This window comes from Leptopilina boulardi, unplaced genomic scaffold, assembly GCF_019393585.1.
Source record: "Leptopilina boulardi isolate dan_hultmark-lab unplaced genomic scaffold, ZJU_Lbou_2.1 LbouV2_310, whole genome shotgun sequence".
NCBI classification, from domain to species: Eukaryota; Metazoa; Arthropoda; class Insecta; order Hymenoptera; family Figitidae; genus Leptopilina; species Leptopilina boulardi.
In genome coordinates this window covers 2,534,766-2,551,447 of record NW_026137875.1, presented here as the reverse complement: position 1 = coordinate 2,551,447, position 16,682 = coordinate 2,534,766, and the positions used below count along the sequence as shown (strand labels likewise).

At 23.7% G+C, this 16,682-nt stretch overlaps 3 protein-coding genes across 3 annotated transcripts; all 3 read right to left on the bottom strand.

The window, feature by feature from the left end:
* Nucleotides 1-1,927: 1,927 nt before the first annotated feature.
* On the bottom strand, nucleotides 1,928-6,266 carry LOC127283664 (odorant receptor 4-like). The gene is made up of 7 exons (XM_051308672.1): nucleotides 6,218-6,266; nucleotides 5,804-6,076; nucleotides 5,129-5,600; nucleotides 2,763-2,859; nucleotides 2,549-2,668; nucleotides 2,095-2,250; nucleotides 1,928-2,005 (listed from the first exon to the last, which is right to left on the bottom strand). Exons 1-7 carry the CDS (start codon nucleotides 6,231-6,233, stop codon nucleotides 1,943-1,945), a joined length of 1,197 nt encoding a protein of 398 aa, XP_051164629.1. The 5' UTR covers nucleotides 6,234-6,266; the 3' UTR covers nucleotides 1,928-1,942.
* Nucleotides 6,267-8,683: 2,417 nt separating this feature from the next.
* LOC127283640 (uncharacterized) lies at nucleotides 8,684-12,488 on the bottom strand. The gene is made up of 2 exons (XM_051308641.1): nucleotides 12,384-12,488; nucleotides 8,684-12,283 (listed from the first exon to the last, which is right to left on the bottom strand). Exon 2 carries the CDS (start codon nucleotides 12,211-12,213, stop codon nucleotides 8,803-8,805), a length of 3,411 nt encoding a protein of 1,136 aa, XP_051164598.1. The 5' UTR covers nucleotides 12,214-12,283; nucleotides 12,384-12,488; the 3' UTR covers nucleotides 8,684-8,802.
* A 2,088-nt stretch (nucleotides 12,489-14,576) lies between these two features.
* Nucleotides 14,577-16,316, bottom strand: LOC127283667 (odorant receptor 67c-like). The gene is made up of 6 exons (XM_051308678.1): nucleotides 16,051-16,316; nucleotides 15,480-15,951; nucleotides 15,288-15,384; nucleotides 15,107-15,226; nucleotides 14,785-14,940; nucleotides 14,577-14,709 (listed from the first exon to the last, which is right to left on the bottom strand). The coding sequence occupies exons 1-6, from the start codon at nucleotides 16,286-16,288 to the stop codon at nucleotides 14,644-14,646; spliced, it is 1,149 nt and encodes a 382-aa protein (XP_051164635.1). The 5' UTR covers nucleotides 16,289-16,316; the 3' UTR covers nucleotides 14,577-14,643.
* Nucleotides 16,317-16,682: the final 366 nt, after the last annotated feature.

Below are 16,682 nucleotides of genomic sequence, written 5' to 3'. Positions count from 1 at the left end.
ACGGATAAATAAATTTTTTTTTCAATTCTTGTTAACAGACTTTTACAATGAAAAATGAAATACATACATTTATAAATTTTCATATAATTACATGAAATATAAAGGAAAATACAATACTTTTCTTGCACAAGTATCGCTGGATTTGAGAAAATAATTTGTATAAAAATAAGATTTCTTTTATATTTTTATTCATGTTTGTAAATAGGAATGTAAATAGTAATTTTGTATTAAAAAAATTCACTTATACATTTATTAAATTAAGCAATATTTTTTAAACGATTTTAAAAACGATTTTTAAACATGCATCCCATGTTATTCCCATGTAAATTCACTAAAAGTGTTACCCAATTTACGCCATATTGCTTTAGGCCCCGCCCCCATGTCAGATCCCAATTCTATTACAGTCATTTTTTTTAATGCTGCTAAAGCGGTCATACACATTAATGGCACAAATTATTTTTGTGTCTGTAGACGTTAAATAAATAAGTAAATAATTTACAACCTTATTGATAGAAACATAAAATATTCAAATAAAATTAATAAAAAATGCTATCTTCAAAGTTTTATTAAGAAATATTGGGATGTCCGTTACTGTGAAGCGCTCTCTGTTGGAAAAATTTTTAACCCTTGAAAGTAGGAAGTTTGGCAATTTTTGTCCAGTTTAAACCAATCAGAGTAACTTTCAGACATAGTGGTGAAAAATGGTACTACTGAACGTAGGATAAAATGCTAAGCCACGCCCCTAGCGGACATCCCAATACAAAAAACATTTTTAAGTTGTACATCAAAATTTAAATAGACTATAGGCAGTGAATAATTAAATAAAAAATAATTAATGATTATAGAATTTAAAAAAATGCTTTATCTTATTTTTGTATTTTTTTAAAACATTTAGTTTTTTTTTTTGCATAAAACTTGATAATAATATCAGTCTTCAATATTTTTTTTTTGCAAAAAATAACAGTCTGTTTTTCTCCTCTATATGAATAATTTCATCTCATTTTCTCGCTAATTCAACTTTATTGAAAATGTGATTTATTATCCATTAGAAATTAATTAATAAAATATTACTTTCAACTATATTATGTCTAAGTATATATGTGTTTCTTAAATTAGATTCGTATTTTATATTATTTTTTGTATTTTCTTTTTTGTTTTTAATTTTCTTTAAAATATAATTAAGATTGTCTAACAGTCTCTGAAATTCTTTGCCAAAGAGAGACATTTAATTATTGCCCTATAAAAATGGCACTGAACACGAAAATGATAAATATTGATTTTAAAATACCTTATTTTATAAATTTCCTAAATCCAAAAAAATTGTGCGAATTTATACAAAAACGTGATTACAAAACGAAAAGTAGGAAAGTAATATAATGACAGGTTTATTACGCCCTGCTGCCGTCAGATGGCGAAAGCATGCAGAGAGCACAAAGTCGTGACTGTTATTATATTACTTTCCTACTATTTGTTTTTCAATCTCGTTTTTATATGGATTCACACAATCTTTTAAATTTAGAAAATTTTTAAGATAAGGATCCTTGGTATTTTGGACGATTTTGTGATACTTTTAATTAAATTGTTAAATCTCTCAAATAATTATTTGAAACACAAAAAAATGGTGTAAATTAATTTTTAAAATTTGATGAAAAAGATTTTAAAAATTTGTTTAATACGAAGAAACATATAAATTACAGAATAAAAAAAATTACATTAGAAATTTAAAGAAAAAGTTAATGCAAGAAATCTATAAAAATATAAATTGTTTTAAAATTTTTTTAAAATTATCTTAACAGAAACAAAATATCTCTATATTTTATATAAGAAATAAATAAATATCTATTTATACTTTTCAATATAAAAAAGTTGAATAATAATTTGTTAAAAATTAAATTACAAAACTGTAATTATATTTAAGTAAAAACATGTTACTATGTTTTTTTTATGCTACATTTTGATTCGTGGTTAATAAGACTGACATGAATGCGAACGATTTTTTTATTATCTGAAAAATAGTAAAAAATATATTATTGATATAAAAAAAAATTAATTATTATTATCTCGTTACCTATTTAAACTCAATTTATTACGTACAGCCATGAAAGTTTCAAAAGAAAAAGAACAAAATTTTCCAGCTGTGATTTTTAGTGGATTATTTGTTCTAAATACCAACATCATTAAATCAATAGATTCAGTTGCTGTTAAGTTATACCATTTGCTCTTTTGAATTGATCCTTGCAATTTAACGCTCTAAAATCAAAATTATTATAAATTAAATATAAATGAAAACAAATTTTTATTGCTTTTGTAAAATTTTATTTCTTTACTGTTGTTTTTTTAATTTTTTCAAAATTATAGAGAAATTAGTGTAAGTTTCAGAATCCCATGCAATGCTAAAAATTGAATTCGAGTTTAAATTATTTTTAACCAAAAAGAAATGAAAATCAAAAGTAAATTTAATTTTTTTTGGTTTAGAAAAAAACTTTTCTCATAGGAAAATTTGCAAAATAAAAATTTAAACTTGCTTAAATTATATTAAAATACTTACGGTATTTTCTAACTTCTCTCCCAAAAAACATATTACAAACAAATTTGACAAAATTGTAAAAACAAATGCCAACCAAAAAATATATTCAAAACAACTTATTCTTCTGCTTCTAAATATCGTCTGAAATCGATAATTTGACTTTAATAATTATGATTAAAAAATAAGAAAAACTAGTTAAATTTTGTATTGAAATTTATTTTTTTCAATTCCCCACCAAGAATAAATAACCTTGTAGACATAATTGAGCAGTGAAAACAAGCAATTCTAGCAGCAATACTTTGTTGAACGTCTCCTCGATTGTAATTGCAAATCTGAAAAAAATTATTTATTTTCAATAATCAATTCGTAAATTAATTTCTTCTTTTGTTATTAAATTATTATTTATAAATTTGAAGGAAATGTTATTAGTAAATTCGCTTTGAGAAATAAAAAAAAAAGTTATAAAGAAGAAAAAATTTTGTTTCATTAAAATGGTACAAACTTTGATTGCACACATAATTAATAAAAAAATAGAAAAAAATTTTCTAATAAAAGTTACACAAAATCTAGAAGTATGTCCACAACACGAGTAGACTAAATACTTTAAGGCCAGGTCCAAGTGAGGTGGCAGCGCCATCTACATTGAAACTAAAATTTTGGAAAATTTTCAACAACCTTTTCTTGAAAACAAGAAGGTAAAATGCTTTTTCCTTTATGGATAATTGATTATTGGCAAGATATACACCAGCTAAAACTTTTTTTGAGTTAAAATAATAAAAAAAATTTCATGTCAATAAATTAAATATGAGCACTTTTTTCACAAAAACTGTAACAGTACTTTCTCAGAAATTACAATCAAAAATGCAATTTCCATTTGGAAAATTAATAAACGCTAAAAAATACACGACCTAAGATTTACCAATCACGAAAATAACAAAAAAAATTTTTTTTAAATATTTAACATATTGATACTGCTTTTCTCATTGTGACAGCCCTTTGGTAGATTATGTATTTCAGGTGGTTAGCAACAGCGCCAATCTCCTCCTTTTGGCAAATCTGCGAAACGTCTGGTGACATATATAACCTGCCAAACGGCTGTCATAATGAGTAAAATATGTTATGTTAACATACTTTTAAAAAATGGTTCTCCAATTAACATATTACAGCAAAAAATTAAAGAAAGATACAATTATTTAATAAATAATAATAAAAATTATACTCCACCTAACAAAGAAAATATCACAACTATTTCACTACCATATATTAAAGATCTTGAGAATGTCTTTTATAACATTTTCAATAAATTTAATATAAGAATAGTCCAATCAATTGAAAATACAATACAAAAAAATATTTTATATTCAACAAAAGATAAAGTAGAAAAAAACAACAAATTAACACCATATATAAAATACCCTGTCTTAACTGTAATAATATATACATTGGAGAATCATTAAGATATTTGCAAACTAGAATAAGAGAACACACTAGAGATGTTAAAAATAAAAAAAACAAATACAGCCTTAGCTACACACGCTTCCGAAAATAAACATAATTTTGACTTTAATAAAGTAACAATTTTGAACACAGAACCAAACTATCATAAAAGAAAATTCCTAGAGGATGATATATATAGCAAAAGAAAAAAATTCAATAAATTTCAAAACAGATATAGAAAAATTAGGCAATATCTATCAAGGTTTTTTAAATAACGTGAATTAATACAGTATCCTACAATATAAGCATCTAAACACTCTATAGTTTTCAAATCTAAAAATGTAATGCAGCAAGTGTCTGCTATATAAAGATGGTAATAACCATCCTCATTTATCTTTTATAATTTTAATTCTTTTTATTAAAAAATGACTCAAGAAAGGAAAAAAAATACTTTTTACTTTTATAAAACTTTTCTTTTAAAAATAAAATACTATTCTCAATAGAAATTCGACATAAAAATAATGAATAGAGAGATGTCAAAATTAACCTCTTTTTTCTCATTTACATTTTAAAAAAATTCAATTACGTAAGTACTAACTTTTTCTAGATACAATACAAACACTTTATACAAAACTAAATTATTAAAAATTAATTTTCAGTGTAATATAAAAAAAAAAAAAATTTTGTAAACCTGATGAGGGTAGCGGCAGCTGCCGAAACGTTGTTTATGTATAAAATAAACTAAATATTTGTGGTGATGGAAATGGCCTAAAATTCTTTAATTACAAAATTAAACCACATAAAAAGTTCATCTAATGAAAAAGCATTTTACCATCTTGTTTTCAAGAAAAGACTGTTGAAAATTTTCCAAAATTTTAGTTTCTATGTAGATGGCGCTGCCTCACTTGGACCTGGCCTTAAGAAACATATTTCTCTAGTGACAGGCTCTTTTTATAAATTAACTATTTTATATAGAAAATTAAAAAATTTATTTCATTTAAATAGTTATTTAAATAATATATTAATATTTTAACTAATTTTCCTACCATAATATCCTCGGTTGACAGTATTATTTTTTTTTATAAATTTCCTTTTGAATAATTTGAGTAAAATAAAAAAAAATTTTTTTCTTTTATTGTAAAAATAAAAATCACTTTTTCTAACCTGTTAAGATGTTCATGTTGAATGACAAAAATTTTAAGTTTAGATCGATATTCGGCGAGAGTTTGAAATTCATGAGTATTAATGAATTCTTCAATGGTAAATTGTAATATTTCAAATTGACCATGTAAATGTAAAATGAGCATTCCACAAAAGCTAATTATTCCACCGTAAATAAGGCCTGAACAAAAACCACCAGTAAATTGAAATAAAATAATAAGTTCATAAGTTGGACTTTCTGTTGTATGAAAAGGAAAATATGAAAGATAGAGCCATTGTCGAACTGGATATATTCCACTTAAATTAAAATAAACTTCTGAAATTAAAAATAATAGAACCGCAGACATCGTGCCAAGTACACAATATAATGTAATAATTAAGGAAACATTAGCATTCGACTTCATTATTTTTCTATTAAATTCACTTTTTTCACAGTTCCAGTCATCATAAATTGATACAATTAATTCCCTCAATGCTGTAATTGAACAATAAAAACAAAATTTAAATAATTTTTTTTTTTAATTTTCAAAAATTTATTTTATTAACATTATTTTTTATTTGAAAAGTTTTTCTTTATACAGTTGAATTGTAAATTAAATTTAAAAAAAAAAATAAACTAAATATGGATAAAAATTACATAACTTGAAAATAATTATATTACAATATTGCTGAAAATACCTTGTCTATTATTGCAAATTGCAAATAATTTCAAAACTCCAATAGTGACGGGAAAATTTGCTAATGACAAACTTTCAGAAATTAGATTAAGATCTGGCCAAATTTCAAATACAAATGCAGTCTGTGGCAATGTAATAAATAATAAAACATTCATTGCAGCTAAAAATGAAATAAAATTTGAAATTCTTCCATCTTTGTCATCAATTCGTGGCCAAGCTCCAATTATGCTTAATTGAATTCGATTCCAAGTGATCGAGAAATTTTCCTCATTAACTAGAAAAAATTTTGAAAAAAAAAATTGTTTTATTTCTAATAATTTTTTTGCTTTATTTTTATTATAGAAATTTTTTTTTTAATATTCAACAAAATTGGATAATTAATATTAATTTAAAATAAAATTTATAGTTAATTTACCATTTTTAGAGGTCATTTCGATATTATTACAATGTACGTCTTTATCCTTAACAGTATTTGAGAAAATTGCGCAGGCTTATAATGGTGGGATAAAACGATTCTCTTTAGTTATTAAAAATTTAATTTTATAAAAGTTCTGTTCTTATAAGTTCTGGGCAAAAAAAACCTAATGAACATTTATAAAAAAAAAAAAACTTACTCAGCATATTAAATAAGTTAAACTCCTTTTTCTTTACATTGGTCAATATAATCAGTCTGCAACTGTTCTTCATAAGAGAATAGTCTCTTTTTTCCATTTTTAAGATTTAGTTTTTAATTAAAATTATTGACGTAAAATATACTTAACAATGGTGTAATTTTATTAAAACTTTAAATGAAAAAAAAATATTCACATTGTATATTAAGTTAGCGACGTAATAAACCACAAAATTCGTCGGAAATGTCAAAATTTTATAATCTATTAGTTTTTGCCTTCTTTTTATAATAAATTATCTACAGAGTTACTTCATATTGAAATTTTATACTCACTTATAATTGTATATGAAAAAATTAATTTTTTACAATTTTGTAATTTTTTTTTTTGCAAAAATTTTTTTTTTTTTGATATTTTTATTTGTTTCTTTTTTTTTGTTTATTTTCAAAAATCAATCAATATTTGATTTCAGACGTATAAAAGTCACTATTTTAATTTTTAATCAAAATTATTAATTTAAGCGTTTGGTATTTTATAAAAACAATTTTTTTTTATTTCACAAAAAATTACATTATAGAATCAGAATTTTTTCTCATATAACAAAAATAATAATTAAAAAAATATTTACAACAATTTTATATTCTTTTGCAGATTTTTTGACAACTCTATGGTAAAAAGTGATTTGAAATGGACAAATTTAAAAAAACACTTCTTTCTTTTTTTTCAGCGATCTACAAACAATTTGAAAAATATTAAAAACATTGTGACATTATTTTTAAATTTTTGTGAGGATCATTGTTGTATCCAGTCAAGGAGCAAGAACAATTTTTATATATGAATTCTCCAAACTTTCGTTTTCATCAAAAAATATTAACATAATGTGATTGTAGAGTCCATTTAATTTTCTAAAAGTAAAATTGCCGGCAAATTTAACATTGTGGACCTAAATGCTGTTAAATAGTACTCCAGAAAAAGAATAAATATTTTTAAAAAATCACGATTCATTGTAGATGAAAGAAAAATAATCTTAAAGAAAAATTTTTAGATTTGTAAGAAAAATATTATTTTTTCTAACAATAATTCATGAAATAGAATAATAAAATTGTTTTCTTACAGATCATTTCTTACGTAAATATAAAAGGAAACATACCTAAGTGATTCTATTTTTTCAAAATTTTTTTTTAACACATTTAAAATTCAACAAATTTCTTAAGCCTTTAAGAAATCATTATAATTTTTACTATAGAAAATTTTAAAAAATATTATAAATTTTAGTTATTAAAAAATTAAGAAATTTTGATTTTTAATTTTCTATTTTCATAATTTAATTGTCTGTAATTAAATAAATAAATAAATTAAGTTGTCCACAAATATTAATATGTGCATTTATATTAATTTTTTTTATAAGTGTCAAAATTTTTGAGATATAAATTTTGAAAAAGAATTTTTTTATCAACGTAGACATATTTTCAAATATAATTATGAAAGTATTGAATTTAATAATAATAATAATCTATTAGTTAATTTATTTTGAAATTTTATAATTTTTACACACACACATATACAATATATCTAGTAAATATTATAAAGAATATTATTAAGTTTGAAAATTAATGTTCTCATGAAATAAAAATTTACTTATACAGAACATCGATATTAGTGGAGATAAAAAAAATTATCCTAATTATAGCATATTGACTAGTGAAAAAAAAGTTTAGAACTTTTTTCTTGTAAAAACGATATTCGATTAACTTCTTTTACGTATCATTAAGCTTTGTATTAGAAAAAAAATTGCAGCTCTTATAGCATTGAATGTGTATAAAAAAAATTTTTTTTTTTGGCTAAACGCAGATGAAGTAGAAGTCAATGAATTGATATAAATTTAAAGGAATAGCATTTTATCATTAAATCATTGTCCTTATAAGGTAAAAAACCCAATTATGAAAGGGTAGTTTTTGAGATTCATTTCTCTAAGAGACGATAATTAGTATTATTGTATTAAATAATTTTATCCACTTTCAAAAAAAGGACAAATTTAATTTAAAAATAAAAAATTAACTAATAAAATAGTCAGTAAAGTTAAAATAGAATTTTTTGTTTTTCAATTTCAAAGTTTAGTTGGCTTTTTTCTTAGAGAATACTTCATATATAAGGCATATATTTACACACCTGAATATTAATAAAAAAAAAAAAAAAATACACAACATGAAATGAAATTAACATAATTTATCAACTTGTGTTTATATTTATTTATACAAATTTACCAAGTTTAATTTTTTTTTTTATTTATATAATAACATGACACGTGTTATTTTTCTTATGATACTTTTATAACATTCACGTAAAAAAATTATTAATATCTGATTAATCAATTATTATTAATAATAAACTCTTAATTTATAGTTTTAATTCGTTTAATTTCGTTCATGATATTTTTATACCATTCATACTTTTCATTAATACTATCAAATGTAGATGTTAGTAGTACTTTTAAAACATTACCCATTCCACTAATTGTCACATTTTTAATTTGACTTATTGTAAATACACTGCCAGGTAAAAGAATATTCTTTTTTTCCCAAAGAACTTCAAATTGTTCGACCTTCATCTCGATTTCTGCTCTAAAATAAGGTCCTATAAAATTGTATTCATACAAAATATTTTTAAATCCAGACGATGGATATGAGTAAAATCTCATTACAGATTCTTCTCTAGCTGATGTTGAAGTAAATTTTTGCAAAACAATTCGTTTACCTACGTACAATTCTTTGGCGATAAATTCTAGATGTTTAGTATCGACACGAAATAATCTAAATTCAAATTCCTCGCTTAAATCTTCAAATTGTCTTACTGCCAAATTATAGAGGGCAATTTTCATCTGTTTTGCTTCACTTATGTCAGCAGTAATTCTTCTATCACCTGTTGTGGCAAAATTTCTTATTGCATAGTAATCTTCAAATGTCACCGAATAACACGCCTTCTGATCATTGTAATCATTAATTATATTTTCTAAAGATGTTCCTTTTTCAATTTTACATCTCTCTCTGTAAGTGTAAATGGAATTAATTCTTCTTTCACCATCATACAATAACACCTTATTACTCTTTTCCAAACGTATATCGTACATTAATTTTTTTAAATAACCTGATTTATCAATTATATTCTTAATACTCCAATCATTTTTTTCAAAACTTAAATCTTTAGACAAATTTTCGATAAAGTAGTATATTGATGAATCATTTAAAAATGTATAATATTTCAATATAACGCGTATCTTTGCTTCAAATGAAAAATGTCTTCTTTTAAGAATTCCCTGTTTTCTTAATGACTTTACTGTTTCCTCTTCGTAATTAATAATTTTAATTTTAAAACGCCATTCTCTCAGACAATCACCAAAGTGTTCTGTTTTTTCTAAATATTCCTCAGTATTACATTTATCATTATCAATATAATATATCGGTATACCAGAAAATAGTACTCGTGTTGATTTCCGTCGAAGTTGATTATTAATTTCATAGATGAAATAAGGTTTAGATTCAATTGTGTTATTTAATTTCATATACGTTTTAACATTATTTAATGATAAATTTTGCATTATTGGTATTATTAATATTTCATCTTTAAATTCATATCCAGTTCTTAATTGTGCAATTTCTTGTGTATTATTAGATGTACGAATAATTATAAACTTGTAACCATAACCAGTGTTATCATTTAAACTATTTACTAAAAACTGTTCTTTCTTTCCATTAACCATCATTTGAATTTGTTTAGTATAAGTAAATTTTAATAATTGCATTTTATTCAATATATCCTTGACAGATGTAAAATTGTAATTTATATTCTTTTCTAAATCATTAATAATTCTTACCACTAGTATCATACCATTTTGTGTACGACAAAAAGATTTAAATGATGGTTCCTCCATGTTTAGGGAAAATTTATCATAAACTTCATCCATAGGTGTATCATTTTGTGGCAATAGATTAGAATCGTTGTTTACATCTACTATTTTACTAATTGTTTCTTTTAAGAATATTGTTTTAATAGTTGTACCCAATGATGAAAGAAGAGATTGTGTATTTTTTTGTATTAAATGTAATGATACATTTGAAAATTTATTGATAAATTTAATAATATTTTTTTCACATGTATTATTTTTGATAAACTGATGTTCTGTGATGTTGTTTAAACAAGAATAGAATGGCATCAATGATAAACCAAATTCTTTCCACCAATGACTTTTATCATTCAAAGAAACTAAATGGGATTTAAATCGTTTTTTCTTATATTTCATTAGTTCTTCAGTAAGTTTATTGGTACTTTCATTTGCATACTTTAAAATTATACGATGTCCGGAATGTATTAATTTTTTTATAGAAAAATTAATTTTCTGTCGAAAAATTTCAGGATTATCAGATTCTTTAATTATTGTAACAGTGTAATTTTCTCGTATTAAAGCATAATAGTCAAATGTTTCATTCTGAGGAGAATAAAATTCAAGTAAATCGTAGGATAATTGCTGTGAACTATTATTTAAATGATCATCTAATACTATTTGATCGTTGGTAAATAATAGTGTTACTACTACACCATGAAGATCATCTATTAAAGAATCTCTAAAAGATTGTTGAGTTATTTCTAAATCATATTTTCCATATATCTCGCTAATATTATAAATTTGTTCCTCATATAAATCATTTAAGTTTCGTAGCACAAAGCCACGTTGACATTCAAAATTTTCAGCATTTTGAATATAAACAGAAATTCTTGTTTCGCGATATTCCTTACTCAAAAATTGGCATTCTGAATCTAATATTAATTCTGCCATTGCAGCAAAATTTTGAAAATTCGAGAATGCTAAATGAATTTTTAATGTATAGTCCATTGTTAATTGATTTTTGATTTTGTCAAAAGAATTGTCTAAATATTGAAAAAGATTAGAGCAAGCCTTTTCCCAATGTTGTGGTTGAAATATCACATTTGTTATAGTTTTATCATCAGTAACTACTTTTTTTTCAGTTGATATATAATAGAGCAATGCTGGAAGTGCAAATGCATGTAAAGTAAAAGAATCAATTTTCTTTTGATATAATAAATATTTTATAATGTGCCCTACTGCTAAATATTCATCAAATAAATAATAATTATTCTGCTGAAAATATTTATAAGTATAATTTTCATTATCGGGATAATAAACATCACTTATTTTTCCAAGACGAAGATATATTGAACCAGCTTGTGCAAAAATATAATCCAAAGACAATATACTGATATTGGTATTAGGTTGAGGAAAAAGAGGCATTATTATATCGTTATATATTCTATTTACTGATAAAGGAGTAAGTTTCGAATTAGAACCATATTCATTTTTAAATGTTGTATTTTCAAGTGTTTCTCTAATCATCGTTAATACATAATCAAATTTTAAATTTTCCGTTTTGCGAATTATTTCTGCCAAAAATCCATAACTATTTCCATATTTGGCAAATACAAGGGAACTTATGATATAATCAAACATTGTATTAACAAAAATTATATCAAAATTTTCATTATCTCGTTCTCCATATAAATCACTACCTTGTAGCAGTTTTCGAATTAATTTCACTTTTTCAGAAACATTATCACGATTCTCTTCTAAATATTCATAAAGTGCATTAACAATGGGTATTTGTTTATTTTGATGAACTTCTGTCAAATAATTTTCAGTATATAAAAAATCACTTAATATATTTAAGTAATTGATTACTGATATAAACTGTACAGTTGCTAACGGATCTGATGGAAAAAATGCATTCTCCATTTTGGAAATTTGTATCTTTCGTTTTTGATAATCAAATACAGTATTTTATTTTAATACTGCTGTTAAAAATCTGTTAGTAAAATAAATTATAAAAAAGATTTAGCATTATTATTAATCATTTATTATATTATTTGAAAATATTTTTATTTTAATATATTATTATAACATACCTGATGTTTAAAATGAAATGTCATTTACGTTAAAAATTATATTCATGAAAATGTTCTGATTCAAAGAATGAGTTAAAAAGTAGAATATTTTTTGTATTGCCTCTTAAATATCTTAAAATTTTTAGATTAATAAATATATAATTACAAGAGAATATTTAAAACTTATCTAGAAAAATATTAATACAATTTATCTATACACAATGTTATCAGGTGTTTTTCCAGACAAGAAACACAAATTTGTATTGAAAATTATTTTAATGATATGCTGAGTACTTTAACACTTCTACGGGGTATTATTCATGAGCTGTCTCAGTAAAAAAATTAAAATTATTTGATTGGCTTGTCACTTTGGTAAAACGTTTTAAATTACATTGTCATATTTAAATTCTTATAATTATGGTAAAACTTTATGGATTTTAATTTACATATAATTAATTTATTATGTTAATTATTAACTTCATATTCCTGTTCTTCAAACCTAAAAACATCTAGATATTAAACTATACGTAAATCCATTAATCTTATAGTTAAAAAAAAATTAATATGCTACATAAAATCCAAAAACATGTTTTTTGAGGTTAAAAAAAATCCTGATAAATATAAATTTCGACCATGAAGTAGTATAAGGAGCACTCACTCTATTGGCCGTTTCTGAAAATTCTGCCCTAGCTTTGCCGGATTTAATGAAAGCATTTACATATCGACGATACTAACAACCCTAGCGGGAAAGCGAGGAATTACAGGTCACGTGGTAGATTGATATATAAGTGTCTGTGTGTAACTGTCAGTTAGCGTCGTTTTTGAAATCTTTAAAATGTTCTTGATGCCGGTTCATTTCGCATAATTCGAAATAAAAAAAAGTGAAAAAATAAGCCACTGGTTTGTAAAAGGGTGTACCTCAAAGGGGTATGTGAAATATAACCTATAAATGACAAACAAAATTTAAGAAATTTCGTATGAAATATATACGACTACAATTAAAAAAAATTATTTATATGTCTATTATTATTATTTTCTATAGAAAATTTTCTTTATATTTTCACCAAATTTTTTTTCAAATAATTTCTGTTTTATTTACACTTTTTGTGTATAACTTTTTTCTTTCTTTACACTTTTTCTAAAATTATTATAATATATCACTTTACACTGTTTACTATATGAGAACAGCTGTCACTAGGCGCAGCCATATTGTAAAAACTCCTAAGTACACCGCTTTTCCAATAGAGGCGTCATAATCGGAGATATGTAATTTCGGATTTAATTCTTCTACAGGGGAGCTATATGCTTAAGGGTATGTGGGCAAAGGACGTTTTTTTGTGGTTTGAAACTTTCTCTGAAATAAAAAATGATTTCGGGTTAAAATTTTGGCGAAATGATTTTGTTTGGTACAAGGAATCTTGCTGTTCTACCCATTTACCATAACTTAACGCAAAAATAATAAAAATAAAGCAATAAATAGTAAAATAATGTATTATATCATAGTTCATTCAGCGGCCCCTCGCTTGAATTGGCGCTGTTTACTGGTGCACTGACACACTCAAGCAACATTTGTGTATGCGCCGCCATCTTTGTTTTTATTTTCGTTTAAAAATGCCACTTTTTAAACTTCATTTTTTAATAATTTAACACAAAATTATGTATTTTTCGGAGAACAGCGAGATTCCTTGAACCCAAATTTATTATCCCTCAAAATTTTAGACAAAAATCTTTTTTCATTTTAGAGTGAAATGTATATTACCAAAACACATTTTCCCATACTAGGTCACGTGGGAGGTTCCCACATACTCTTAACAGCAGTGAGTACTCCTTATACTACTTCATGGTTTCGACATATGACCACCAATGAGAGACATCTCCCGGAAAATGTCACAATATCAATTTAATGAAATTAATTATTATGGTGAATTATCAAAAAAAACTTAATATTCATGGGAATTTACTTTTTATTTATTTTTTTTTTCTCTTTAACAATATGTGATTGCTAGGTAAATTTAATTGTATTAAAGTAATTAAAATTCGAATACAATACAAAATAACAATTGATACTAAGCGTAATTAAATTTTTTTTTCAATTTCAATAAATTCAAAACTAACTAAATTTATATGTGTGAATTAAAATGTGTCTTTTAACAAATAAAATATTTTCTAATTTACTTGTATTACAATATATTTTTTTCCAAGCTTATTGTCCCATAATAAGTGAAATTGGTCAAACAATAGGGAGTTTTACCTTATAAAAATGCACAATATTTAAAAAAAACTATGTGTCTATTTTTTGTTGCATTGTTAAAAATACTGACATAATAGCCACTGATTTTTTAATTACCTGAAAAAAAATTATCAATTTTTTTAAATGTTAAATTTAATTTTTTTTACTTCATTGTTATAAAAAAATATGAACCATAGCAAATGTTTCGTAAGAGAATATACAAAATTTTCCAGCAGTTATTTGTAATGGAATTTCTGTTCTTAAAAATAGCATTAATAAATTTTTAGCTTCCAATGTTGTTAAATTATACCATTTACTTCTATAAACACTAAATTGCAATTTTAAAGCCTGCAATTAAAAAGAGATATAATTACATTCATTTTTTAGAAGAATAAAGAAAGATTTTCGATCAACAACAAATATTAAAAATTATTTTAATTTTCAATGTTAGATTTTAATTTAATTAATATAAAAATATTATAAGTAAAATATATTAATTCATTACAATACTTACTGCAAATTTGAGCTTTTCTCCAAGATAGCATACAACGTATAGGTTTGCTAAAATGACAAATACATAAGACATCCAAAAGAAGGCTTCAAAAGGAGTAATATTTCCTGTTTTGTTGAGAATCTAAAGAAATTAATTATTAATATTATTCTAACAAGAATTAAATATCAATATTATATTATACCATTAAGTGATAAAATTGCATTGATAATTGCAACGAATACATTATCATCTCCACAAGAAGAACTTGATTAAAAATATCTTCAATTACTGATGCAAACCTTAAACATAATTTTTTTTTAAATTTATTTCTTTAAAATTCAAAATGTCGGATCCAATATGGCGGAATTTTTTTATTAAAATGGCCTTTATTTACCTGTTAAGATGATCATGTTCTATGACAATTATTTTCAATTTTAATAAAAAATCTTTAGAATTAGAAAAATTATTTGAATTAATAAGCGATTCAAGATTATACTCCAAAATGGAAAATTGACTATGTACATGTAAAATGAGCATAGAACAAAAACTAATCATTGCGCAGAAAAGGCATGATGATAAAGTAACTGCAGATGATTGAAAAAAACAAGTTAATTCATATGCAGGACTTTTTAAAACGTCATAGGGAAAATGTGCAAGGTAAAATAATTCTCGATTTTCTACTTCTCGTCGACTGTTTACAATTATTTTCCCAAGAAAACGTAATGCAGTTGCTGACATTGTCACAGTAAAGCAATATAGAGCAATAATTTTTGCAATTTGAGCATCATTTCTCATTAATTTCCATTCAAATTCACTTTTAGCGCGATTCCAATCTTCATAAATTGACGCTATTAATATTTTCAAATCTAAATAAGAATTAGGAAAATTTTTAAATAAAAATTTATTTTTTTACTTTGATCAATTTTTTTTTTTATCTTTTATTATATAATTTTTAAAGTATATACCTTTTCTTCTATTGCGAACTACAATTAACTTTAGTAATACCATTGTTACAGGAAAATTAGCCAATGTCAAACTTTCGTTTATTAATTCAAAATTGGGCCATATTTCATAAAGAAATACAGTTTGTGGTATTATAATAAAAAATATTAAATTAATTCCAGTTATTATTGATAAAAATTTTGATAAACGTTCATATTTGTCGTTAGGTTCTGGCCATGCACCGACTATTCTCAAATTCATTCGATTCCACCAAACTATAAAAGCCTCATCATTAACTGGAAAAGTTTTAAAAATAATTGCACAAAAAATTATAAGGTATTAAAATAAGCTGCAACGCTTATTATTTTAATCCAATTTTGCTTATTTTTCTTAGGGCTAAATAAATATTTTTTGAATTGAAATAAATTTTGTTTCGTTTAAATAAAATATTTTGGTATATACTTAAAAATTTCCATTAAATTAGTATTTAGAGAATTTATTATATATTATAATAATAATAATGTAGTTTATGAAATATTACCCGACTTGTTAGTCATTTTAAAGTTTATAAAGATGTGATTGCTGAAAGTAGAAGTTGGAAGAAATGCGTCTACTTTAAAATAGAAAAAAAAAATTGCGCAGGCTTACTCGGATA

Coding starts and splice junctions, on each gene's coding strand:
- LOC127283664 (XM_051308672.1), bottom strand. Junction 2,669..2,762: donor TACAAGGTTATTTATTCTTG/GTGGGGAATTGA, acceptor TATCGATTTCAG/ACGATATTTAGAAGCAGAAG. Junction 2,006..2,094: donor CTTTTGAAACTTTCATGGCT/GTACGTAATAAA, acceptor ACTATTTTTCAG/ATAATAAAAAAATCGTTCGC.
- LOC127283640 (XM_051308641.1), bottom strand. CDS start 12,213: ATGGAGAATGCATTTTTTCCATCAGATCCGTTAGCAACTGTACAGTTT.
- LOC127283667 (XM_051308678.1), bottom strand. CDS start 16,288: ATGAATTTGAGAATAGTCGGTGCATGGCCAGAACCTAACGACAAATAT. Junction 15,227..15,287: donor TGCAATTTTATCACTTAATG/GTATAATATAAT, acceptor TAATTTCTTTAG/ATTCTCAACAAAACAGGAAA. Junction 14,941..15,106: donor GAGAAAAGCTCAAATTTGCA/GTAAGTATTGTA, acceptor TTTTAATTGCAG/GCTTTAAAATTGCAATTTAG.